General features: G+C 52.2%; 1 protein-coding gene across 26 annotated transcripts in view; it reads right to left on the reverse strand.

The window, feature by feature from the left end:
- Positions 1 to 27,785, reverse strand: part of TNS3 (tensin 3) — a 260,512-nt gene that overhangs the window by 145,387 nt on the left and 87,340 nt on the right. For 18 of the 26 annotated variants that reach the window (XM_070615538.1, XM_070615557.1, XM_070615541.1 and 15 more), the window contains one exon: positions 288 to 340. Coding sequence is in view for 1 of the 26 variants with exons in the window: in XM_070615535.1 (XP_070471636.1) it covers positions 288 to 340 (53 nt within the window). In the remaining 25 variants the exon portion in view is untranslated. Of the gene's footprint in view, positions 1 to 287; positions 341 to 9,960; positions 10,129 to 13,903; positions 14,085 to 23,008; positions 23,185 to 25,933; positions 26,303 to 27,785 lie in introns of those variants that run through there. The other 8 variants (XM_070615553.1, XM_070615546.1, XM_070615547.1 and 5 more) reach the window with 4 other exon arrangements.

Here is a 27,785-nt window from a genome sequence, read left to right on the forward strand (position 1 = left end):
AATCAAGCCTGAAACCTCACCCAAAGTTACAGATTCACAATCGAGCCCCAGCAATGTGACGATTTACTGAAAGACAACCACGTGTCCCCACAACCCGGGCCTCTAATGCTGGGAGCTCACATCCAGAAAAAAGGACATAACCATGGTATGTACCTCCTTTGAGAATTTATTTTTAAAATCAAAAAAGAAATTAATAAAGAATAAAATCACCCCACGCCCAGGCTTCCTCTACGAGGTCTCACCCAAGGCCAGATGCTCACAGATGAGCTTCGGTGAGGGACACTCACCTGGACGGCTTGTCACCGCAGAGAGATGCAGGTGGTGAGGAACCCACTGGAGCCTGCAAATGACAAATGACAAGGGTCACTCTGAATCTCCGTGTCCTGTCAGTCCACACATCACAAACCCCCCGAGAAGGAAGGACGACAGATGCTCCACGGTTTAATCATAAATGGTAAGTCAAACATTGTGATTATTGCCCATCTGATCTCCTGGGAGGGTCTCCAGAGATCAGGATCCCTTGGCCCTAGGACTTCAGATCCCAAGTGACACAATCCCATTAACCCATAGCAGGACGGCTTCCACCCTGCGACAGCGTGACAGCACGCACAGGTAAGGCTTGCTCTGCACTCAGAGGCGCTCTGACAGCACTGGCCATTATCACCATCATCATCGTTAGCATTTACTTGAAAGAACAATTAACGACTTCCAGAGAATTCTATATTTACTCTCTATTTTAAACCTACCCAACAGGAAGAAAAGCTTCAGGTTAGAATTACTGTATAGTTTACATAACTTTTCCACATGTGTGCGTGTTTGTGCATGTGTGTGTGTGCATACAAGTGCATACATGTGCCTGTGTGTGCATTGGTGAGTGTGTGTGTGTGTAAGGGTTATGCTATGCACTGAGGCTATATGCATATGCACTATTTCAGGAGACGCACCCAGCAAATTTTGTGACTAGGAATTATCTCCAACATTTCAGAAGTTGGGAAACCGAGGCTCAGAGAGTTGTAAGATGTTGTCAAAGACGGCAGAGGTGGGAGAAGAACCCAGATGTCCCCTGACACAGCTCTCCCAAATGGCATTCCCACACGCAGCTCCTTTGTCTCCAGCCTTCCGTGAGCCCCTCTCTGCCCGCTGCGCCTCCTGGCCCCGCTCCGTGGGCCAGCCCCCACATACCCCAGGTGGGTGACATTGGCTGAAGGGTGCAGCAGGACACCCAGAGTCTGCCTTGGTGGCCAGAGCCCCTGGCACTCCTTCTGCTCCTCATCAATCCCAGCCCTCGGGAACCCTTCTCAAACAGGATCTGACACCCTGGACTCCGCCTGGTGTCCCACTCGGGCAGCTGGCTCACCCTGGGTCCCACAGTGTGAAACAAAGGGAAACGAAAATAAATACAAAACTATTTTGGGGACAAGGAAAGCAAGCCAGATGTTCTCTTGCAATCACACCAACACAACACCTAGGCCAACTCCCCCCGCAGAGGTCATGACCTGAGCCCCAGAAGAGGCAGGACCGGAAGGCACCCTCCTCCCTGCACAGAATGTGCTGAGGGCTTGCCGTGGGGCATCCACACTCACCAGCTGCTGTCCCCTGGCCAAGCCACTTGCCTCTAGTTCATCCCCTCCAATCACAGAGGAGTCTGGGGACTGCCAGATGATTCCCATCCATGGCTGGAACCCTGACTGGGACAGGATGGTGGCTCCCTATGGGCTGGACAAACCTGGGCCAGGGGCAGCCCTTCCGCGCCGGGCGTCAGAACCAGCCCTCCACACGCATGCGGCTCCCCAACATCCGAGCCCACCCTCCCGCGGGCTGCCGCTCCCCTTGGCTGCACTACGGAGGGCTCACACTGTTCTGCCCAGCCTCCCGAGGCCCTGCCCCAGCCCTTTAACGGCTCCGACTAGAAGACATCAGTTCTAAACAACGAGATGGTTTTCTGCCCATTAGAACAGCAAAGATAAAATTGTAAGGTTTTTTTTAAGTATTAGTGAAATGTAAACCACGGGACTTAAGAAGGTGAGGAACATATCCTGAGGAAATTGCTGGAAAAGCGCATGAGTCTGTATAGACAAGGGCGCTCACTGCACTCGGATTTATACAAGAGCACACAACAGACAAGAGCCTGAGAGTTCAGCTGTATTACATTAGGCAAAGGTGCCCAGCAAGAAAGCACGTGGCTCTGCAGGGGGTGACGCACGTGGGGGCACAGAGAGATACCAGGATGCATGACAGCAACAGGTCAAAGGTCACGAGGGTCACGTCGCAGTATAAAGAAGAGTATATGATTCACACACATACATGCACACTCACACATACAAAGGTCTGGCCAGACTGCAGGCTGATTCGGCAGTAGTTTGTTTCTGGCATGTTCTATCACATTCTGGGTTTTTTTCTTCTATGTGCGTTTTTTACTTTTCCACCTTGACAGTTTACTCCTGTAACTGGAGAGAGAATCCGCAATGCCCCCAGGATCAGTTCACAAGTAGTTCTGCTCCCAGTATGGCATTCAGGCCTTCCCCCCAGGGTCGCAGTCACGGAAGAGTGCCTTCTGAAAGGCAGACGATGAGGGAACCCCTGAGGGTGGATGTTGAGCATCTTGGAACAGGAATGTTCCCGGCCCACCTCGAGTCACTGTGCACAGCTGGGCACACTGGGCACAGCCAGGCCACAGGCCCTGACCCCTGCCACTGGGCCGCCCAGCTCACCTTCCTCCCAGGCCCAGAGAGACCCCAGAGGCAGATTCCCTCAGTGACTACATCTCCCTTTGGACTTAACTGCCAATCACAGGGGATCATCAAAATCGCTGCTGTGGTAACTGGGACCACTTGGGTTTTAAGCCAACCAGCTGATTCCAATCATCACTGTGCTTGGGAACCACCGTTCCCAGTGGGGAGCACACAGCCCGTTCACTATTCCTGCCGCTCATCCACCATCTACTGTCGCATCCTGTGAGGGCTGTAGAACACATGCAATACATTTGCAAAATGGGACACAAACACATTGACAAACAGGTAAGATTCTGTTCTACTGCATCCCGTTACACTATATTCACAACTAATGTAAGTAGGTCTTACCGGGAGGAGTGTGTAGTCAGAGCTGTCTGGAGACCACTGCCCTCAGCTATTGACCAGCACAAAGGGGTTCCACTGGGCAGTCTGACATTTTCCAAACTTCCCTGCATTTCCACTAAGAAGGTACAAACTCTGATCCACTAGGTCGTGAAACACATGGAGCAGATGACAGCGCTCACTACGGAAGACACGCCCATAGGCGCACCCCGCCTGTCCACTGTGACCCGCGGGGACAGCCCATCGGCATTCTTGACGAGCAGCAGTTGAGTTTCCAGGAGGCAGCAGAGCTTCTCCGCACCACCTCCTCTCCTGGCTTGAAGGTCATAGGAACCATTTAAATTTTGATGCGTAATTTCCCCCAGAACTACCACACGGGCACAAGACACTTCCTGGTGCCCAGGGCAGAGAGCCGGGCAGCTTCTGGACCCGGGAAATGCCAACCCTCCAGTGGACAGCAAGTCTGAGCCTGTAAGGGCAGCTCCCTCTCTCCCTGAAGCAGCCCCGTAGCCCCACGGCTTCCCAGAGGGTCCTAGCCAGCCCTCACCCCCAAAAAGTCCTGGGCTCCATGCCCCCGTGAATGCATAAATGCAAGAAAAGTAGATGACAAACACATAGATAGATTCATAGACAGATAATTACATAGACGATAGATACACAAATACACAGATGATAGATACACACATACATACCTAGATGGTAGACAGATACATAGATGGACAGACAGATACAGAGATAAATAGACTGATGATAATTAAACACACACAGACAAGCACACGCAAACTACAGTCAGAAGGCCAGGCCTCGCCCACCCTCCCAGCATTTCTTTGTCGCAGCTGCAGCTGCTCAGCTGTGTCCTACAGCACTTTAGACTGAAGTAACCTGCACTGATTTAGAACAATCAGACACGATACATATGTGGACGTCTGTCAATAAAGAGTGAACTCCTTGAAGGCAGGGCCCTTTATGTCTTCCAGCACCCCCTACCACCTAACTGTATGACGGGGGCCGGAAACCACCTCCTACCAACTGCCCACCCCAGCCAGGCAGCCAGGCCTCCTGGCCACCCCTCAGGTGAGGTGCCCACCCCTCAAAGAGGGGGAGAGGGGCACAGCTGCAGGGGAGATGGGGGTGCTGTGGGAGGGGCTGAGGATTCCTGCAGTGAGGGAGATCCAGCAAAGGGAACACATCTCAGGCAGAGCACAGCCAACACCAAGGCCCTGCGGTAGGCCTGTCTGCATCTTGGGGAGGAGCAAGAGGACCACTGGGGCCAGAACTGGTGCATGAAGGGAAGTGTGACAGGAGGGGGGTCCCCAGGATGAAGGGAGGCCCTCCTGCCAATCCAGGGGCCCCGCACGGCTGGAGAGAAAGCCAGCCTGGACCATTTCTCGCCCTCCTGCCCCCAAACCTCAGAGCAGCCGGCTGTGCCCAGGCAACAGTGCACACTATGGAAGGCAGCACCATGCCACCAGCACTGTCCTGTAACAGGCCACAGGTGCCTGCGGTCAGGAAGCAGCCCACACCTGGTCCGCCACCTGGCTGTCAGCGGGAGCCCCAGGAAGCAGAAATCATCATCCTCGTTTCACAGCTTGGGAAACGAGCATCAGAAAGACTAGAATCACACAGTTAAGATGTGGTACCCACTTCTGACACCAAACGATATTGCGATTCCCAGACCCTCGACTGTCCACAGTCTGTCCTGCCTGCCTGTCCCAGATCAAACTAAACTCAGTGAGGTTAGGAGAGCTTCTCTGGGGGAGCTAGTCTTGCCCTAAGCCGAGCGGGAGAGAGAAACCATGCGCAATTCTCCACTTCTAAGCCAGCTTCCGAGGTCGGATGTGCACTGAAATCCCCCGACGGGGAAACCCTCCATTCAGAACCAAGTGGATGACGTGCCAGTGACGGGACCCGGGTACACCGGGAGAGGACCCTCGGTGCTCAGGAAGCTCTGCTGAGCAGCAGATGGCGACAGGTATGCCCCAGGCCCACTGGAAAGGGCACGACTTGCCAAACCCTGTGCTTGTCAGGAAGGGGACTCAGGGATACGATGTCTCTGCCGGTCCTTACTCAAAAGCAAAGCCTATATCTACTCTTGGAGTTCACAAACTGAAGCCCCCCTCATACACCACATTTCACTGCCCAAGAACGACTGAGAGGCCAACTTACTAAAAGTTTACTGAAGCAGGTCCCTTGCTCACGAGGAACCCTGCACCCTAACCTTGTGAAAGAAGTTTAAGAAAGTGTCTGCTTGTGGGCCACAGGCCTCTAGGACTGTGCTGCAAACTCCTTTTCTCTTGCTGTTTTGCAGAAAGCGATCTGCTGGCCCACCTTCCCGGGAAGGCTTCGAGGCTCTGGGCTCCAGGATGCGCCCACCATTTTATGACCGACGCCGCGGGCCCAGGAGACAGCAGCACCGCCTCCTGTGCTCTCCAGGCATCCAGGGAGACAAAGCACTCTCCACCCGCCTCACTGGCCCAGCCTCCCTCACCTGTGGCCCCTTTGGCACACACTTATCACAGCCTGCAACTTCTAAAGGCGCTAAGAAAAAAGCAGGGGAAGGGACAAGGCACCAGTGGAATGTGTGCTGAAGGTTAAACCTGCAAAAGGTACACTGCGCGGCTCCAGGCGTCACAGCTCCTTGAGTGCATTGCTTCTGGCGGGGCCTGGAGCTCATCGGGCTGGACCACTAAGTGGTCCTGGGACTGAGGGAGTCAGCAGCCTCCCTGGGCATCAGTCTCTTCTGATAAAATGAGAGCTGGGACCCAGGGCTTGGAAGGCCCAGCCCAGCCCTGGAATCCACGAGTCGCTGGTCAACAGCAAAGAGGAGCGCTCCACCAGGTAAAGAATTGGCCAACCCGCCCACAGGGGCTCTCTCGCCCAATGTATGTTTGAAATTATTAAAACTCATTTCCTTGTTAATGGGTTATTTTTATATCTGAAAAAGACGTAGCAATAGCAATTTTGCAGTGAGGGATATACACTCATGAGGCCACCTTTCAAGAGAGGATGGCGACCACCACGAGATTTGTGTGCCAACACGAACTTCGCATTAATAAGAGAGCCTGGTTCACGCCTCACGGTGTGTTAGCCATAGGGTGAGAGGCAGGACTGGCTGGCACAGGCGTGAAGACAATTTTCTTGGGAGAAACTGTCCCAGTTTTTGTCACAGGACATGATTCCACACCAGACTGTCTGGGTCCACCTGTGACCTCGGGGAGGCCATTCACCTGCCTCAGCCTCCGCCACTCTCCTGGTCTTTCCAGCGCAGGCCTCGCAGTCTGCACCTCACCTGGGGGTTAGGGACCATGCAGGGCCAGCAGGACCTCAGACAGTCCCCATCCTATAGCACCGTCACTTCTGTGAAAAGTGATGCTTAACAAACCTAACACAGAAACAACACAGCACGGACACCTCGTGGCCCAACCAGAACGTAGAGGACCACCTGGCAGGCTCGGGTGCTGGTAGGGACAGTGACAACAGCGGCTACACGGCATGTACCGCATTACCCCTCTAACTCACCAACAGGGAAAGCCAAGGGGAAGATATTCAGAGCACGTCCCCGTCACACAGCAGGTAAGCAGTGGAGCCAGAGCTGGGCACACACACCCCCTCACCACGCCCACCCTTGGGCATCTGTGACTGCAGGGCCACACAGCCAGTGGACATGGAGACAGGGTTAGCCCTGCAGGGTGTCCCAGCATCGCCAGGCCTGCTCTCCTTTGGCTGAAGGTGTCTCTGTAAGTACAGGTGACAAGATCGCCAAAGGCTCGAGCCTTGGGACCTTGGGCAGCTGCTCAGGCTCCTCATCCACAAAATGGGCTGACAACTACAGCAACCCACTCTGGAAGGCCATAGTGGGGCTGGGCAGCCAAGGTCTGTGCCACACCGAGAACGGGCCCAGCATGGGGTAAACATAAACTCACACACACACGGGACGGGGGAGGGGGCTTGGCCTGAGTGTGAATCCTGCAGGCAGAAGGGAGCTGGAGAGCAGAGTTCACAGGCAGCAAAACACGCCTGTGTCGGGGTAATGCTAGTGTGGTGTTCCCACGTTCTGCTGCTGCAGCTGCTGCTGCTGGGTTTAGGGTGGGGACTCAGCCTGGCCCACCAGGTTTTCGGTGAGCTGGCCCGTACCCCACTGCCTGATGCATCAGGTATCTCCCTCACTCTCCATCCCTGCATCACAACCCACTTTTCAGTTCCCCTCACACACTCCATTCCCTCCTGCCCCAGGGCCTCTGCACATGCTGTGCACAGTTTGGAATGCTCCCCATCCACTTATCCAAGTCCTACCTGGAGCTCTCAGCTCATATGTCATCTCCCCAGCAAAGCAGCCCCTGGTCCGACTCCATTTATATGTCCATCTGTCTTGGTCTTCTTGACTGCACTCACCTCAAATGCACAGAAATAACTAGCTGTGTGAATTCTTGTCTAAGCTCTAGCTCCGCCTGTGAAGACACAGCAGAGGCGCTGGCTGCCCAGTGCCCAGATGCAACTCAGCACTGGGGCGGCATCCTACAAATGGCAGAACTCGGATGTGCAGGACGAAGGAAGGAACAAAGCCACCGCTAAGTTCAAAGTGTCGGCAGGATGACCTGGCTGCGTTAGGAGGCACAGGGAAGCTGCGTTTACATTTCAGTAATAAATACCCAGTCAGCTTTATCTGCAGGCTAAGAAAAATAAGTGTACCCAAGTGCCTTAAACAGACTTGGCATCTAAAAGAAGAGCAGATGAAAAGCAGTAATTCTCCACGCCTTCGCACAGTTATAACTTTGGAATCAATGGAACTGGGGGTGCTTATTTCGGAAGAAACTGTCCTTTGACTAGCCGGTGGTGAAGCATCAACTCCAGACAACTCGGTAAACGCTCACGGTCTTCTTGGCTGCGCCGACCTCACCTGTGCAGAAATAACTAGCTGTGTGAATCCTCGTCTAAGCTCTGCAGCCCCCGTCCTCTCCTCCAGAGCTGCAGAACGTGGCTTTTGCGCACTGCCGGGGTGGACTCAGCATGCTGTGCCCACCCCGGGACTGGCTACCTAACTCTCGTTCTCGCTGGTGCTTTCTGCTGGAAGCCCCATGCCCACCCTGTGAGAAGCAGTTCATGAGCTTCCCTGCCCCTGAACCGGCACATGAAGCAGAGATCGGCACTGGGCACACCGCCAACCACCAGGGAGCTGGTCGCCACTCGCCAGGCTCCCCCCTGGCTCCTGCTCACTGCGGGGAAGGGCAGCACAGGGTCCCTGGGCTGGAGCAGCTGAAAGACTGGGCCTCTGTTTCCCCCCTCCCCTCGCCCTCTCTGCCTTTGAATGACGAGCAAAGAGAGAAAGACCTTTTGTGGACGCCACACCAGGAATCTTGGCAAGGCCTGAAAACGCAGCCAGGACGCCAGCTTCCCCAGAGTCTCCGGGCCATGTGCTGCTCCCAGCTGTGCGGACCAGCCCTGAAACCCGCAGTGTGAATGGTTCCGTAAAAAGGAACAAAACGGACATTGCGTAATGCAAGCCAGATTCACAAGGGGGCGCAGGGGGCCTGGCGGCAGGGCACAGACCTCGGCGGCCGGGGCCTCTGAAGAGGTCAGCTGAAACCCCCTGCACTTTTGGTTTTTGTGTCCCCAGGCACATGGAGAAAAAATACATTTAAAACCTTTTCCAAAGGCAACAACCAGCCATGTGCAGTGGACAAACTTCAAGGCATTCATTTGTTCATTCATTCATTCACCACCAAGCAGGCAGGCACAGGCTTTGGAGTCCCAATGCCTGGGACAGAAGCCAGCTCTGCCACCTTCAGAGCTGCCTGACCCTGGTAATTCAACCTGTCCGCGATTGGTTCCTCATCTGGAAAGTGGAGGTGTTGGGAGGATTAAATAAGGCGACACGTGTATAGGGCTAAGAATAGCGCCTGGCAGGTAACAAGAGCTAAATAAATATCAGCTATGCAGTCAATCATCGTTTGGGGTGCCAGGCAGAGACTGGCCCCTCAAAAGCAATTTCCCCATAAATCCACCCTAAATGCAGTAACCAACTGAGACCGCAGCACCATTCTACCGGCAGAGAAATAAGACTCAGAGATGGAAAGTAATTTCCCTAAAGTCAGACAGCCAGCAAGACATTTTTCCCTTCCAGAATGAGAACACCAGAAACAAACTCATTATCAGGATTACCCACCCTGAATTTTCTTCTTAATGCTCTTAAAGGTGGGCAGCGATTACCAAGAATTGCCAGAAAAAAAGATACCCAGCTGGGGCCAGCCCTGCAGCACAGTGGTTAAATTTATGCACTCCGCTTTGGTGGCCCAGGTTTTGTGGGTTCGGATCTCGGACATGGACCTACACACCGCTCATCAAGCTATGCTCTGGTGGTGTCCCACATACAAAATAAAGGAAGATTGGCACAGATGTTAGCTCAGCAACAATCTTCCTCAGGCAAAAAAAACGAAGATTGGCAACAGATGTTAGCTCAGGGCCAGTCTGCCTCACCAAAATATAAATAAATACACAAGTCAGGAAACCAAAATAATATCATTTCGCCCCCACTGAACTACAAGATCAAGGTTTTGTTCAGACTGAGATTATATCTGTGCTTATTTGTCACCAAATGCTTGGAATTCTGAGAAGCGCAGGCTGGTCTGAACCATACGGAGGGAGGAAGGGTGGCGTCCCCCAGGCGGGAGCTTTTACGACCAAGTCTGAGGTCCCCAGAGGGGCTGGGGGCCGAAGGGCTCAGAAACACAGCCCAGGAAGCAGGCGCCTGGGACAGCACCAGGGCCTGGCACTCAAGGAAACTTTCACAGCCCCTTCGCTGCAGAGCCAGGAGCTGAGCAAAGAGCCCGGGGGCGCCAGAGACAGACGCAGCCGGTGCAGACCCGCCCGCCAGCGGGGCGGCACTCACTGTGCTGGAAGGGGCGGGTGGCCAGGACTTCTCCTTCCTGAAGCGGCTCCCTCAGACCACCGGGCTTCCTCCCTGCCGCTCCTCCGCGCCCCTCTCCCTGCCACTGGCCAACGTGGCGGCAGGAGCGGTTCAGCAGGTGGGACAGCGCCGCCGTGAGTGGGAAGGTGTGGGCAGCAGCCGAGGCGGGCACCAGGTGCAGTTCTCACGCCTGCAGGCAGGGCCCTGGACGCTGTCTGCCGAGGCCCTGCAGGGACCAGAGAGGGAGCAGGAAGGGCTGCGCAGAGCAGAGCGCTGCACCGGCTGCGTCCTCCCAGGACCCATGATTGGAGGCCTGCCCTCCTGGGGTGCAGACAGGGCAGGGGTCCCCTGTCTGCCAAGCTTCCCCCAGGAGAGAAAGCTGTGGTGGGTTCCTGGGAGGGCAGGTACTCAGGCCCGTGCCCCAGAACCTAGCAAGTGCCTGGTGCCCACCTTCTGTCCCTGTTAATTAACCAAAACCAAGAAAACACAAAAACCAGGTCAAACGACGTAGCCAGACCAGAGAGACACAGGGGCACCAAAAACTTCTGTGCCCTCCTGGGCTCCAAGTTTCCCAGAGAACAAAACAGAAAGGGAGATGGCAGCTGGGCACAGGTCAGATCTTGGGGACACGGTGGCTTCAGAGGCCACCCGACCTGTCAAGGCTGGATTGAATCAGTCACTTGACACTCAGAGCCACAAGGGCAAGGGTGGGCCGCAGCCGTGTGAGGAGCTGCCCAGGAGCAGGGCCCGTCCCGCTGTCAGACCCCCACCACTGTCTACACTGGCGACACTCGGACGGATTTCGGTATTAAATGGTCAGTTATGTCCCTTAAGAAGGAGATTCACGAGGGCTCATTTTATAATTACGCCTCACATACACATATTCTCTTACTTTTCTCAATTATTTCATAACAGGAACATTCCTACCCATAAAGAGGACCACAGAGAGGGGAACGGGGAGGGCCCGCTTGGCCCTCAAACCCCGCCTCTGGCTCGATGGCTCCAGAGGAAAAGGCGAGGGGTCTCCTTCCAGGCCAGATGCAAAGGGAGCCCCAAGCTGACAGGCTGGGCGCTCTGCCTCAGGCCGACTCAGCTCCCGCGGGCCAGCAGGGGCTTCTGGGAGAGCATGGGAGGCTCGGGCTGAGCGGGCCACCTGTCCCTTCACCTGGCACATCAGCAGACTGGGAGACCAAAGAGGACTTTGACTCATCTGAGCCTCGATTCTCCCCTCTGTGAAATGGGCTGACAAAGGCAGCCTCGCAGGATCGCTGTGAGAACTGGTCGGAGAGGCACCTAGGCCCACGGCCCACACCCTTCACCATCACTGGCCTTGTAAAGAGAGAGAAGGTTCTAGCCCACCACCTGCATTCTACAGGGAGGGACATGCTCTGCTGGGGGAGCAGACTGGCCAGGTGTGGCGCCCTGAGGACAGGCTGTGTATTCCTTACTTCGTGGTGACCGAGAGCACACCAAGCTTGGGGACCCAGCTCTCTCAAAAAGGCCAGCAAATTTCCAGCAGCAGCATTCTCAACCACGGCAGCCTTGGCCAGGCAGACCAACAACGCACGAAGAAGCAGCCCAGGGCAGGCTGGATGAACTTGGCCTGGTACCATCAGGGTGAGGGATGCCCAGGAAGAGACAAGCAGAGGAGCTTCCCCAGCAGCCCAGTGCACTTGACCACTCGGAGGTGGACCAGAGCCTTCTCGAAGCTGTGTCCACGTTCTCACGCACATGTCCAGCGAGGTGCCAGTGAGCATCTGCTCCTGCTGGGCACTGGACAGACAGTGCTCAAATCAAAACCAGGCCCCTTTGGGCTTTCAGCCTCCACTGCTGTGGACAGAGGGCATCCACTTGAGCTGGGGCCTCCCAAGCAGTGCCCAGGGTATCTGTGGAAATAAGAAGGGGCTGGGCCCTCAGGAGAGGTCAGGCATGAGGAGGGCCAGGAGCGAGAGGTCCAGTCTGCAGGCTGCTCGCTCGGCAGAGGAAGCTTCCTCTCCACACCCCTCCCCAAGGGTCTGGGGCCAATGCCAGCAGCACGCAGTTCCTGAGAAGGGAGGCCCAGGGCACCGCAGGGGCAGGTGAACGCCAGGCGTCCAGAGGAAAAGGCAGGTCCTCCTCCTGGGAGCACTTCTGCAGGAGCCTCTCCACCCAGCAGGGGAAAGCGCCGCCCCCCCCCACCCCGACTCCCTGGGCTGCATGGGCAGGGCTGCACCTCACATCCAAGGGCCCAACGTGACCCACAGGACATGATCCACAGGACACGACCCACAGGACACGACCCACAGGACAGGACCTCATTCCTCCAATTTCACTCTCCCTATAGTGTTCTCTTTTTTGTTGTTCTGGTTAGGAAAAGTGTCGCTGAGCTAACATCTGTGCCAATCTTCCTCTATTTTACGTGGGATGCCGCCACAGCGTGGTTTGAAGAGCGGTGCTAGGTCCACGCCCAGGATCCGAACCTGCAAACCCCAGGCTGCCAAAGTACAGCACATGAACCTAGCCACTATACCACCGGACTGGCCCCTATAGTGTTCTGATAAATATTTAAAACAGGCTCTCCAGGAAAAAAAGGGAGAAAAGAACAACTTGATTTGGTTAATTACTAGATTACTGGTTTATCATAAAAAGGATGTAACTCAGGAACAGCCAGATGGTGGAGATGCGAAGGGCAAGGTATGGAGAAAGAGGGCGGAGCTTCCATGCTCTGGCCAGGAGCCACTCTCCCCAAATCTCCACGCGTTCACCAACCAGGAAGCTCTCTGAACCCTGTCCTTTTGGGTTTTTAAGTAGGCTTCATTGCATAAGCGTGATTGATTACATCATTAGCCACTGGTGATTGGCTCAACCTCCAGGTTGAGGACTGGAGGTGGGACTAAAATTCCCAACCCTGGACTCACTGGCTTGGCTCCACTGGCAACCAGCCCCATCCTTAGGTGCTTTCCGGGACCCCATTAACATAACAAAGGACACCGTTATGGCTCTCATCACTTAGGAAATTCCAAGTGTTTTCAGGGACGAAGAGCAAATATATATTTCTTATCATACATCACAATATCACATTAACTCCTTTCCACTGCCTGAAACCAAGCTTTCAAAAACGCCACTCCCCAGCATGTTTTTCGGCCACTCAGAAACCAAAAATAGCTCCTTGTTTCTCTGGAACTTCAAATTAATTCCATCGCCAGGGTTTAACAGCTCCTCCAACTACCACCCAAAATGGTGCCTCCCAGCATTTCTGTCATCGTCCTGACCATCATGTCAGTGGGCAGACCCCAGGAAAGGACCTAGAACTGGCAAAAGCTGGGCTCAAATCCCAGCTTTGTGTCCACGGCAAGACACTCTTGGCTCAGTCAGGTGGGCCTTGTCCACTCGAGTCCTCATCTATGACCAGGGGAGTGACATTCACCCGGGGCTGTCTGAGCCGTGCCCTACTCATGCTCCTGGCAGTCCAGAAACAGAGGAGCTTGACCCTGATGGCTTTCCTCACTGATACTTGCTTCTGCACTAAGGAAAATTTGATTTCCAAGTTATTCTCTGACAAGTGAGCGAGCCACTCAGAAGACTTTGAGAAGATGACATAGTAACTAGACCCAAAGAACGCTGATAAACACCAGGAAATAAGTTTTCTTGGATCAACCCTATCAACAGAACCTATCAACAAAATGAGTCTCATCCCAACTTAACATCAGTCAAAATCTATACCATGTATATAACGTGATACATTGGACAAAAACCGCCCATGATCTTACTCCTCACTGAAACGTTGCTCCCTTTTTCCAGGTGAAGAAACAAAGTTCCTGCCACCTAACTGACCTGCCCAAGGTCACCTGACTAAATTATGGAAGCCACGGTTGTCTAAGGTCAGTGCCCTGGGTGCAAGGCCCAGCGGCCCCTCCCCACATGTACAGACAGACAGGATACTCACCTGGGTCTCTGCCAAAGGGCAGCTTCAATAGCTAAGCATTGGGCATCCCACTTCATTTAAGAAATGGTGACAGGGGCCAGCCCAGTGGCATAGTGGTTGGTTTGCACATTCCACTTCAGCAGCCTGGGGTTTGCTGGTTTGGATCCCGGGTGCAGACCTCTGTACCGCACATCAAGCCATTCTGTGGTCCCATGTATAAAATGGAGGAAGATGGGCACAGATGTTAGCTCAGGGCCACTCTTCCTCAGCAAAAAAAAAAGAGGAGAATTGGGGGCAGATGTTAGCTCATGGCCAATCTTCCTCCAAAAAAAAAAAGGTGACAGTGTGATATTTTCAAATCCATCCTCTAAACTCTGGGGCTTCAATCTAGGACTGCCACATGGGCCCATGACCAGGTTTAGAATGGCAACGCCTCTTAGATCCACCAATCTCTTTTTTTTTCCTTTCTACACTCAGGGAGTTCAGATGTCCAGTACAAATTGAATCCGAAAGTAATAAAAACAAAATAATAAAATCAAATCAGTCTGCACCGAGATGAGTGATGGAAAGCAGGAGGCTGGCAGAGCATTCTACAGGAGAAACAACTGGTCTTCCCAGCCTTTCCCTCAGGTGCACACGCGGCTGGGAGTCAGTCCCACGCAGGCACTGCACCCTCTGCCGGGCCCACTCAGCCTCCGCCTCACTGCAGACCAGAGCCCACCGCAGCACTGCGAGGCCAGCCTCCTGCTGTACTATTTTAAAAATAACAAGTGCTCACTTATTTTCTTTCTTACGATAAAAGCAAGTTATTTTCTTGTAGAAAATTCAGAAAGTAGAGACACACAAAGAAGGAGATGGACCCATCTACCCACTCCTTCGCACACTCCAAGACAACCACAGTTAGCAACACAGAATAGATCCTTCCTGGCTTTTTTCCACACACACTTATTTAAAAATAGAGTAGCACTGTAAGTCCATATCATCAGATTTTCTTCCACGAAGTAGTTTTCAATAGCATGTGGTATCCAATGTCTAGCTGGGACGTAATTTCCCCTATACCTGAATGTTATTGGTCTCTCAATTTTCACTCTTATAAACTATGCTGTGACAAACATTCTGCAGTTAAAAATTTTCATCATCCTTAGTGATTCCCTCAGGAGAAACTCCTATAAGTGTAATTTACTTCAGGATTCTTGCCACGAGAACTTCCTGTAGCTCGTCTCTGGGAAAGAAGAGTGCTATAACTTCTAGGACTGTGCATCGGGCTCTGGAGCGAGCAGAGGTCTGAAAGGGGAAGAGCTCATTCCACTCTTTTCTATTAGAGCATGGTTGAGTCTCTTTCCCCAAAAGGAAGTACCCTGGCAAAATTAAAGAGGCATTTGGGGGGTGCGGGTAGTTATGAAACTGATGTCCTTGTCCCCCAGAACTTCTCTGCGTGCAGCCCTGACCCCACAGCACCTAGAAGGTAAATTCCATAACGAGAGAAACCACATTGGAACTGCCAGCAGGTCCAGCACTGGCGCTCCAGAGGCCTCAGTGAATGCGTATTTGCAGACCAAGAGCTGCCCCCACCGCTCCCCACCTTGTCCCCTCCCTCTGCCTGGCCTTCTCCCTCCAGGAAGTGAGGGCTGACTGTGTGCACCTGGAACAGAGCAAGGGGGAGGCGCACAGGGGTGGAGCCAAAATGGCCTCCTGCTAGAGCCGCACCAGGCACCCCGTGAGAAGTCCTCTCTCCTTCTTGACTGGACGTAAAGAAAACACTGGGGAAAACCAACCCTGTGGGTGGAAATTATTCACGTGATTGGGAAGAGCTGATGGAAACTGTAAAATATTAGGGCAGCAAAGACCCAGGATGCTCCACCACTCGGCAATTCCCCTGTCAGATTCCCTCCAGTTTAGCGAAAGTTGATCAAGGATCAACCCTAAACAACACCCTGCACCAGGAGTCTTGTGTATATAACTTGGATATCATATATTTACAGATTAGGTCACATAATCCACACATACCCCCATGAGAAAGTTAATTTACTGAACAATTAACTTCAACGGTTATTTTTCCCAGCACTTACTATGTGTACAGGCCCACTGCAAAGTTGGAGCTGAAAAAACACAAGAGAGCGTATTTCCCTCATTTGAGAAGCTTACAATGAGAAAGAGAGGTACATATAAGACTGTGAGTGTGGAATTAAAGGCTGGATGGCAAGGTATCACACTCAAGAAGAGACAGACACACGTGGAGGGGAAATGGAAGGGGCGTCTGGCCAGAGCAGCTGTGAAAGCTGCAGGAAAGCTGGGGTCCTCACTGCCTGCTGATGGGAATTGAACTCTGTGCCCTCCAAGAACCAGGTATGTGAGGTCCCACCAAACTGCCCTATAGCCCTCCCCCTGACCATTAATTGTCTTCCAGAACGAATGGAGCAACCAGCCAAACACCTGTTGCCCAGTGCTGCTCGCTGGACGCTCGGCGCCAGCATCTGTAATCCTGTACCGCATCCTACATCAACTTGGAAGTTTACCGGGAGCCCACCGTGTCTGCTCTCATCTATTCATGCCGGATGCACTGGCTAATGTCACTGCAGAGTTGAACAAAATATTGTGCAAACCAGCAAAACATGAGCCTAAGAAGAGATCTGTTGTTGCTGTGAACATAGGTGTCCACATCTCAGAAAAGGCAGGGTCACCAAGTGCTCCCAACTTAATCAGGGGCTGTGGGACAGCTGTAAGACACAGGGCAGACCCAGAGCATTGATGTGGTCAGATTATCTCGTAAATCTCTTTAAGCTTTCATAACACTTTGAGGAAGCCCAAATGGGGAATTTCAGAGGACTCCTTGTGGGTATAAATTATGCAAAAACAGGACAGGGGAACCCCAGCCCCTGGACGGAACTCAAAGACAGGGCGGATCCGTACATCAAAGACAGACAGTGACTGTTGTCTGTTTCAGGCACAATCAAATGCTAACGTGAGGAACATTTAGGATTCTGCAAGTTAACTCACATTCAATTCGATAACCACCTGCAAATTCTGATCGTCTTAAATGACAGGCTTGACTGCATGTGAAAGCAAATAGATGACACGTGACATGCAAGCAACAATCATCCCCATTACTGCTGACACCATATGGGAAGAGCAGAGCAACACACGTCCCACACTTACTCCAGCACAGATGCAGTGCAAAGTGCTTTCCCGGCACCGGTTTTTGGGACCCTGACTGCAGCCCCAAGCTGGGAACCCTTACCATCCGCACTTTGCCAAAAGGGAGTTGAGGACCAGGCCTGGCAAGCTGAGGCCACACACCCAAAGTCACACAGCGATTGAGTGGCAGAGCTGGCACTCAGGACCCAAGTTCACACTCCACCACGGTGGACTGTCAAATTCCCCACCTCCCTGGCACCCCAAGAAGCCAAGATGAGTGAGCCCTCCAGCCGGGATTCCTCCCAGCCTGGCCTCTCCTTCTGCCAGCCTCTGGCATTGGTACGAGCACTGCCCACCAAGGTTCACTGGGAGGCAGCCGGAAAGTGGGCTGGGCTCTTTTTACTCTGACTGGCAGGTCAGGGAAAAGGTAGTTCTCAGGTGAGAACTTGACAGTGGAGCAGTTTGAGGACCCCTAGTCAATATGTAACTAATCATTTGCAGCCAACTCTTGCTGTTTGCCGTCATCAGGTTCTAAAAAGTCACCATGAACACTGGACCGCCTTCTCGTGCTTCCGCGCACTGAACAGCACTTCAGCACTATAGTTGGGGACCACTTTAAACAGTGAAATCACTAACAGAATGGACAAAAATGCGAAAAACGTGCCACTAAATACACCTGGAAAAGGACACTTATTTACTTTTGGTATGAGAGCCGAAACAAGAAGGCCATAGCGTCTGCTGTTGTTCAACCTCAGCTGGCGACGTGCGCGGCAGGCAGCTCAAATGTTCTGCAGTTCTGAGCACATCCATGAATGATCAGAAAAGCACAGGGAATGCCAATCTGGGGATTACGAAGAAATTTTAGCAAGTAGGCAAATTTGCAAATACAAAATTCATAAATATTGAGGACTGACTGTAATTTAATTTACATAACTTTGTAGATCATTGAATCTTTGACTCACTTAAGAAATAACCTGGCAAACGTATGTGACTCCAGTTCTTTATACCGAGGACACATGCTCCACATGAGCTACGCCTCAGAGGACTCCTTCCTCCTTGGAAGAAAAGTGGAAGCAGAGAAGTAGATGCTGCAACAGTTCCTTCCAAAGACACGCACTCTCTCACCCTGAGCACTGCTTTCCACCTGAGCATTTCTATCCACCTGCCGATGCCTCCCGCTGAGGAGCATGGAGCGCTTTCTAGAGAGATTCTGAAGACTCTGGCTCTGCATTCTAGAGCATGGACGAGAGGACCACTCAGGAGGGAGAGGAGAAAAGAACCAGGAAACGAAAGGCTGTTCCTAAGAGCAAGGGACCCCCGAGGCTGCCCCGTCCTCAGTCATCCCCACACCAGGCTCCCACACACCGCCAGGATCGCTGAGAGTGGTCCCACCCACCCAGGAGGACGTCTCCTTCTAGAGTTCAGCTGGCATCACAGTCGCCTGCGAAGGCTTGTGAAAAGAGAGATCTGGGGGCGCCACCCCAGAATTTCTCATTCAACAGGTCTGGGGAAGGGTCCAGAGAATTTGTTTCTAAGTTAGCAGGTTTACACTGATGCTGCTGGTCTGGGACCATGTTTTGAGAACCACTAACCTAAACTACTTGTGCTTTGCTTGGTTTGTACTAAAAACCTTGTTACCAAATACAACACTGGCTTCATTAAAGTAACCCTCAAGGTCCCTTTCACTCGGTCTCCTACTCTCCCAATCACCTTAGGAAAGACCACCACAGTGGCCCTGTCAGCCTTTACTTGAAAGACAGGCAGCTCCCTATCTCATACACGTCCAAGTCTGTTTTTAACTCAATTTTCGAAAGTTCTTCATTACACAGAGTCAAAATCCGCACGTACTCAGTATCTGCACCTTGACTGGATTTCTTCCCATGAGCAAATCATATTAACGTTAATCCCTCTGGGGAGGGAGGTATATGATTTTCCCAGGGAAAAGAATAAGAATGCACTTGGCTAGTCTGAAACAACCCTTATGCAGAACAAGGTTGTCATTTAGAAAACAATGTATCAACTCTGTGTCATGTGCTGATGAACTCAGCAGGTTTTCAGTGAAACACTTCATCACGCAGACGCAATGTCCTTCTAGATGTCAACAGTCGGGAATGCCACACTGACGACCCACGGGCAAGCCCCGAGCCATTAGGTAATGGCAGATAACTGTGCAGGACAGTGAGCGCAGTGGTTCAGGAAACACTGGTTAGCGATTCGTGTAATAATGAAAAACAGCTACTGGCCACTGGGCCTGGGTCGCCGGCCAGCCCTGAGCTCTATACATACATGGCCTGCATCCTGCACAATAACGCTGGGAAATGGAGGCTGGGGTCCTGAGCTCCCGGGGCTCCCAGCTTCCACAGTTTCCCAAAAGAACTACATCCACACACCCACCCCCCGCAGCCCCTCACTGGATCTTTGTACAGCTAACCCCAGACATCACATCACTTCATCTACGGATATTTCAGTGCGAATCTTTAGAAAATAAAGACTCAAAAAAATTACAACAAACTAGCAATAATTCCTTAATGCCACCAAATATCTAATCGATGTTCAAATTTCTCTGTCTTAGGAGTTTGGTTTCGGTTTTGTTTTTTTACAGTCTGATTGTTTGAATCAGGATCCAAATAAAGTCGTACAATGTTTATTTAATATTTCTCTTCAGTTCTTTCACAACACAGGTTCTTCTCCTCCTCTTCCAATCTATTTCAAAATGACTGGGGATCTTTTCACCCAGCAGAATTTCCCCATTCTGGGTTTTGCTGACCCCTCTGGAATTATTTCAGATCCCTTGCGGCGTTTCCTGTAAGCTGTGGATGGGTCTGGGTGTGGTGTCACTGGTTTGACTTCTGCCAGGGACCCAGCCTAGAGGCAGCCTGTCCTTCCCGCGAGGCCCACGTACCCGCCAACTTCCCGTGAGGAGGCACATGACCTGGGCAGCTTCCTTCTGTGACTGAGGAGGTTACAGAGGGTCACGGCCTAGAGCCAGCCATTCAGTTATTAGCAGTCTGAAACATTCTAACTCAATCACTTCCTCAACATTTGTTAGCCAGAATTCCTCTATTAAATGAAACTTTCCCTCTTCATCTATTTTTAACCCTCAGGTGCAGTTTGTACAAGAAAAGAAGGTTAAATGCTGATTGCTTCTCTTTATTTCCCAATTTTCAGACTGACTTGGTTCTCTAGCGTTCCTCAAAGGTAACCTGTTTCTTTTGAAGTAAGCCCTTTTTAACATCTGCTGTATAGATCAGAACATGACATCTCAGCCCAAAGGGACAGGCTGACAGCTATCACCCCCCGGATTCAGGCCCACGTCTGCACTCCACGGCCCCTGGTCCCCTACCTGCTCTCCAGACCCCGTTTATGGGACGGGGACACGCCGCCACGCTCCCCACGCTCCTGGGCACCCTGAAGAGGGCCCGAGTGGGGACGTTCCCGTTACCAGAGTTGGGAACACAGAGGCCTGGGCAGCTGCACATGATTTTCCTCACTCCTTCTGCACAGATGAGCCTCCAGACGGGACACGGGCTCCGGGAAGGACAAAACTCCCTCTCTTCTTTTATAGAACTGTGTCCTAACACCCTAGGGAAAGAAAATGTTGTAAAGAAAGCTGAGAAAGCAGTTACGAAAGCCCCAAGAGAATAAGACAGTGTGACCACAGTGGGGAAGCCACAACTGCGGAGACTCCCGATTCTCAGAATGGAGACATCCCACCGCCCGGTGGCCTGCCGCGCCGTGCAGGGTCCACAGCAAATGAACAGTGGACCTCCGAGAAAGCTCAAAGTCACCTGCGGCAACCTGCAGAAAGAAACTGCCCCAGGCCCCGGTTCTCTAACAGACACTCTTCAAGCTAAACTAGGACATCACATACCACACCGGCCAGCCGGACACCCCCATTTACAGACAAGAAGACAGAAGTTTGGAGACCCAGGCCACGTAGAACCTAGGCAGGAACCTGATTCCAGAACCCTGGGCTCCCAAACTCACTCCTGGCCCATGCCGTCTCTCCCAGGCAGAGATGCTGATTTTCTCTGGGGGAAGGGCTGTTGTGTGTTTTTTTTAATGAGTCCCCCTCCTGCAAGTAAAATACACTCAGGTAATTTAAGTGCTGCGCCAATATGACGCTCCTCCTGATGCTAACTTTGCCCTGATTCAGGGCACTAAAAAAATAAGCAGGGGCCGGCCCCGTGGCCTAGTGGTTAAGTTCGACAAGCTCGGCATCAGCAGTCCTGGTTCGGTTCCCAGGCACGGAACCACCCCACTCGTCAGCAGCCATGCTGTGGCAGTGACCCACGTATAAAACAGAGGAAGATTGGTGCAGATCTTAGCTCAGGGTGAATCTTCCTCAGCAAAAATAAATAAATAAACAAGCAGTCGATTTTCCCTTTCAACAGTCACTGCTATTCCCACCACCCATCACACATAACCACTGCCTTCAGGGGTCGCTCCACATTTCACACATGTGATTGCTACAGAATCTGTGCAGTAAAATAAAAGAAATAATCCTCAAGCAGGGTTTTCTTATCCACTGCAGCCTTCCAGCCTTCGGACCTGGGGACATTCGCTCCCTGGAGAACATTTCCTCTGGGCGTCCCCGGGAGAGAAGCTGAAGGTGCCTCAGGAGCTGACTGCCCGTCACCCCAGAGGGCCAGGGCATTGGGGGCCCATGGACAAGGGCTGCCCAGGACCAGAAGCAGCCCCAAGCCCACCAGGGAGCTATGGCCAGGGGTGGGAACTCGGCACTGTGAGTGCCACACACAGTCGTGGAGATAACGGGGACACTGACATCTGACCCAGGACAGGAACAGACGCAGGCAAGCCGTCAGTGGTGTGATGCCTGCAGCCTGTGTGGGTTTTAATCATTAGCCAGGCTCTGTGCTCACCCTGGGGTGAAGCTGACCTGGGTGAACATTCTGCTGCCTTCTCCTCGCAGTCCGTCCACCTACAAGTGGTCCGACCACCATCAGTAGCATCTGGCCCACCCGCCCGTTTTCAAATCCCTGCTACAGAGGGGGTGGCTTATTACATGAGGCTCAGTGTGGGTGGGTTTTTTTCTTAATTTGTGAAGGGTTGTCCCTCTTTCCAGGAGGTCAGTGAACTGAAACTTAAGGAAAGGCTCCTGCCTGCCGACCAGGAGTTCCTGCAAAGGAAAGGCAGGTGCGCCAGGGCCTCCTAACCCGCCGCCTTCCCCCAAATCCAGAAATCCAGACGATTTCTACCCTCCCAAGTCGAAAAAACCCAAAGGCTCAGATGGTATTTTGGGCGTGGGAGGGAATGGTGAAATCTAAGCAGAGTGTGGACCAAAGTTTGGCCTGTGGTTGGCGGGGGAGCATGAACCCCGAGCCCTGGGAGCTCTCCGCCCACGGGGAGCCGGCCGGCCGGCACCTGGGGGAGACACTGAAGGCCGCTGCGGAGGCCACGGGCCAGGGTCAGGCAACGACAACCATCTTGGGAACTGGCTGGGCTCTGCCAGGGCCAGCCTGGCTCCTGCTCGCCCCCCGGAGGGAATGGAAGGGGTCTTCCTGCTCCGGCTGGGGCTCACTCTGACTTAATACAGGTCCAGAGGTCCGTCTGCTGGCCTCTCCCTGGAAAGCTCTGGGATACCAGAGACTGCATAACCCTGCCCAACGCCCAGGTCTATTCATAACCAGAGGCTCCTCCTTAAACACTTCCCACAAACATGCTCCCTGCTTCTCTGCACATTCACAAAACCTGTTATACCTGCACGGGCAGGGACAGTGTACAGAGGACCATGGCCAGCCTCTCTGAGAGCCTTCCCAACCCCGTGCCCACTGCCTGCTGGCCACTCTGTGGGCTTACGCCCCAAGATGCCCCCGTCACAGGACTGTGGCCAAAAAGAGGTTCCAGAAATGCCTGGGGACACTAAGCAACAGGAAAGAGGTGAAAGGAGGTACCCCAACATGCGGTTTCCTGGGGATACTAGAACTAAGTGCCACAAACCAAGCATTTAAAACAGACATTTATTCTCACACAGTTCTGGAGGCCAGAAGTCCAAAATCAAGGCCAGCCGGGCCGCGCTCCCTCTGGAAGCTCTGGTGGGGAGATCCTTCCTGCTTCTTCCAGCTTCTGGGGGCTGCTGCGTCCTCGGGTCGTACAGGCATCTCTCTAATCTGCCTCCATCGTCACATGGCGCTTCCCTTGCGTGTATCTCTGCAACCTCTGCTCTGCTTATCAGGACACAAGTCCTTGAGTTTAGCACCCACCCTACTCCAGTATGACCTCATCGGCATCCTCATTCCAAATATGGGCACTTTCTGAGGTTTGAGATGAATAAGGATTTAGGGAACACGACTCAATCCATTACGCCCATTCTACAGGTGCATTGCAGGGGGGTAGTGAGGACAGACGCACGGGATTCTCTGGTCCCATGTCTGTGCTCCTTTTCACTCCTTTTCACTGTGTATCATTTTCTTACCTGAAAAGCCATTGTGAGTTTGTGAGAGATGCCCATGGGCCTGCCTTTCTTCATCAATACTTTGCCTCCCTCAAGAGAAAGTCAGGAGGACAGGAAAATTTGGAAGAGAAATCTTCAGAGGGGGTGAAATGTACGGAGTTAAGAAAAAGCAAATCTGAGTGTAGTTCAGGATTGTGGCTTTGAACTTTTCCTCCATCAGGTCCCAACTACCTTAATTCAAATCCCCAACCTTCACAAAGAACTCTGAGAACCAAGAAAAACAGAGTAAATGAGTAACAGAGAAATGAAGCTAAGTCATGAAGGGCATCCACCCCAGTCCGGGAGTGCAGCCTGCTCCGAGCGCCCTGGGGGGTTGCTGGGCGTCTGGACCACGGGTACCAGTGAACCTTGGGGGCAGCGAGCCCCAGTCCACATCTCAACTCAGGTTCAGCTTTTCCTAAACACTCCCTCTCTTCCCCCAAGTTGTCAATCCCAGGACATTCCTGTTGGTCCATAACTGCTGAGAAGACACAGAACCAGCCAGTGTGTGCGCCCAGCTGGGGAAAGAGGGCCTGAGGCTGTCGCTGAGCAAACACAGACTCTCCAGTGGCCCCGCGGGGCTAGAACACCTGGTCTCTCCAGTGGAGGTGGCGCCGCAACTCTGGCCTCACACCTGCCCCTCTATCTAGAGATGCTGTACAAACTTGGGCGTGTCCCAGACCTAACTGTGCTTCTCAGTTTCCCCGGCTCTATCCTCTCGACACGTGCCTTCCAACAGGGGTCCTCCACGGGTCTCCTCTGATGCCCCATCACTGTGTAGACTAGTGAACTGGAGCACAGCTCTTGAATCATTTAATTTCAAGCGAAACTCAGGGAATGCAATATCGTGTATATTTTTATTTCTGGTCTCACCTAGCTTTTACCAAAACCATAGGTATTAAGTTTGGGTCTCTTGACCAAGTGGAAGACTTTGACCTTGATCCAGTGCGATTCTTGAGACTTTTCTCTGTCTCCTTAAGATCAGAGAGATTAAGAAGCAAGAATATTTACAAGTCTCTGTTGGCCTGAAACAAATTAATCTCATTGCAATTCTGGTCAAAGATGTTGGTATGTGATATACAGACTCTGATGGGGCAGCTGTGGATCTAGACGGATCTGTGCAGGCATATGTGTACACGTTTGTGATTTTCAGAAAACAGAGTTTGTCCTTCCATGGAGACCCTGCGGTGGTGTGCAGATCCGTGTCTGTGTTTCTGAAGTTTACTGCAGCAGTGGAAACAATCTCTGAGCAGAAATAACCAGCATCCAATCTAGTACCTGCACTTGTTGACAAGGACCAGAAATCATACAGAGACACGCTGGGCACCAGAGCCGTCAGCAGACCGAGGTATTCAGCGAGCTCCAGTTACCCTTCTTTGCAAAGCCCCCAGCTCAATATTTGACAAACAGAAAGCTTGAAATTTGTTGTTGCTACCTAATTTTGCAATAAAATAAAGGGAACATCATTAAAGTAGATTCCTTTCGTCCATCTCAAATTTCCAATTGTCCAATTTGGTGGCCATTCTTTCTGAAATCTTTCAGTACCTTTGAAGAATCTGTCATGGGCCACTGGTGGGAAATATAACATTGACAGCATTTGCTCATGGGCATGTGTCCTAAATAATCATGCTGTCCTTGCATTAACCTCATCACTCAGAATCACTTCCTCTGACTGTTTGAGTTTAAGCAAAGAATACTGAACAAAGTCCCAACACAATACACACACACACATACACCTGTGCATGCATGCACACGCACACGTGCATACACACACCAGGCAGGAGTGCATAGGCACACACACTGTGCATACATGTGCCTGTGCACACAAGCACACACACCATGTGTGCACGTACACACATGAATACACATGCTCACACACTATGCATGTACACACACATATACTGAGCATGCATGTAAGCACACATACACACACCATGCATGTATGTTCAAACACACACACCCCATATATGCCCACAAATAAAAAGGTGTAGCTAACAGAACACAGCTTGGAAGCTCCAGCCTCAAACTGCATAATCTGACTCCTAATGTCACCTTTGACAGAAACCGCCCATTGTCTCCACTTTAATTAAACAAAGAGAGGTGAAGCCATATGAGTTCAGTAAACAGCTGACTCAAATTTCAGAAACTATTCTTATACAGCCTCTCCCCCAGCACGAGAAACCACAATGGCCGAGCCAAAGCAACCCATGTGTGAGCGCCAGCAGCCAGGCGAGGGCTTGCACTTGCCTCCTGAGCTGAGGCTGGTACTGCCCTGAACACCCCCCGCACGTAGCCACCTGAAGACGGGGACATGCCCTCTTTCAAGGACAGTGGCCACTCTGAAAAGAGCAAACCCCTCAGGCGGAGGGTAGCCGGTGCTTCCGCCAGGCTGGCTGCTCCAGACCGCCCAGACGGAGACCACTGTGCTCAGCCAGGAGCCCTGGCGTGTGGGTGGTTCCTACCTGTGGACTCAACAGTGTCCAAGCGAAAGCCACACGGGCACCAGGAGGGAGCTTCCAGCTCCGCTGCTGCACTGACGTGAATCAGCTCCCTCGGACAGTGATGAAGGTAAAGATAAGATGGAAAGCAAACACCACGGGGGCCTGGAACATCAATAAAAAGCTGTCGGGCACGTTCAGAGCCCTGTGAGGGCTGAGCCGTGAAAAGCTCCTGCAATCAATCCACCGACCACCAGCTGGAGGCTCGCGCTGCCCGAATCCTGACCAAGGTCTCTTTTCCTTCGGCTTCTTGACTTTTTCTAAGTCTCCAAATGAGGGATTATGAGAATGAAGGTTTCACCAGCATCTGTCAAGGTGTCTTCACCCTCTGGCAGCAGACGGCATGCTCAGGAACTGATCAAACTGGTTCTTTCCCACCAGATGGCAAGAGAACAATGGTCAAAAGCAAAACACAAACTGCAAAGGCTGCGGGACCGAAGACTTTCCTGCCCTCTTAAGTTCACTGAATGACAACTAAGGCCTCTCTTACTCTTGTGCATTTCCTCTGTGTCTCCGCCAGTGCTAAGGATTCTCATGTTCTTTCATTCCATCCTTACAGGGACCCCACAAGGAAGGTGACAGCATCCCCATTTTACAGAAGAGCAGAGTGGAGCCCAGAAGTGAGAGGACTCCATTCAAGGTCACGCTGCTCTCCTAGTGTCATAGCCTGGATGGTACCCCAACCTGATTTGAGCCCCAAGCTCATAATCACTGGGATACTCCGTGCTTGTATGTACATGTGAGCTCACAGAGTCGATGTACACATACATGCAGACCTACAGAAACAGCTAGAACAAACACGTGACTCAGTCTCAAAGAGCCAACCACCTCTCCCATCTCTAATGATCACTGTTATCTGGAAAAACGATGAAGCATCCGCTTTATGATCCAGTAGACCACGTTGCACAGAAGTGGCACAAATGTGAGACAGAAGATAAAACCACCAGTTACCCTTTTCTATTTCTAAATGCCATATCAACGGCCACAGCCACATAAAGCCGAAGATCCTGATCACGATGCACTTCAAAGCGTGTGTCTGACTTCCCTCTAAAACAATCATTCGGCTCCCCCAGGGCACAGGCAGGAGCATTTGCCATGCGGCTATGGTTCGGAACGTGTCCCCAGCTTCCATCAACACCCTGCGTTATTCCCCACATGGCACACTTTCTCCGCTGATCGCCCTTTCCCTCCTAGCTGATAAGGCGCATACCAATAGTGTGGTTTCCCTTTTACACTGGCTTCCAGGAAACTCAGAGCCTGTCTGGATGTTTCATCAGCTAAGTTGACATTTACAAAGGGTGGTTTGGTTCTCAGATCTTTTTCTCAGCCCCACTGTCTGCCATTTTTAGTCTGTGTGTTAACTGAACCTCATACCCCACTTTTTAAGCCATTGCAATAAACAGAATAAGGATCTGCTTCCAGAAAATCATAGAAAAACAGGCATCAAGGCAAACAGCCTTCAGAGCACTACAACCACAGACAAGTTTCTTCCCTTGTGTGTCACAAATGCCCCAGATGGTCACGAAGGCATCCCGACCCAGTAGACAAAGACCCTCATAGAGCATAACCTCATCAGGTGCAGGGGCCCCGAGAGTCAGCCACAGGATGTCATCAGATCCTGCTGGCAGGGCCCATCACCACCTTCTCCTTTCCAGCCGGGACTGGTGAATTATGCCCAAATATTTCAAACAATGGGTGCAAGCCAATGCTGCCCCAGCAATTCAGGCAGACCTGGCAGCTCACAGCGATAGAACAAGCTGAGATGAAGCTATTCTGGAACCTCTCAGAAGGGCTCACGGAACTGAGAAGACATCTG

The sequence above is a fragment of the Equus przewalskii genome, chromosome 4 (genome assembly GCF_037783145.1).
Source record: "Equus przewalskii isolate Varuska chromosome 4, EquPr2, whole genome shotgun sequence".
Taxonomy (NCBI): Eukaryota; Metazoa; Chordata; class Mammalia; order Perissodactyla; family Equidae; genus Equus; species Equus przewalskii.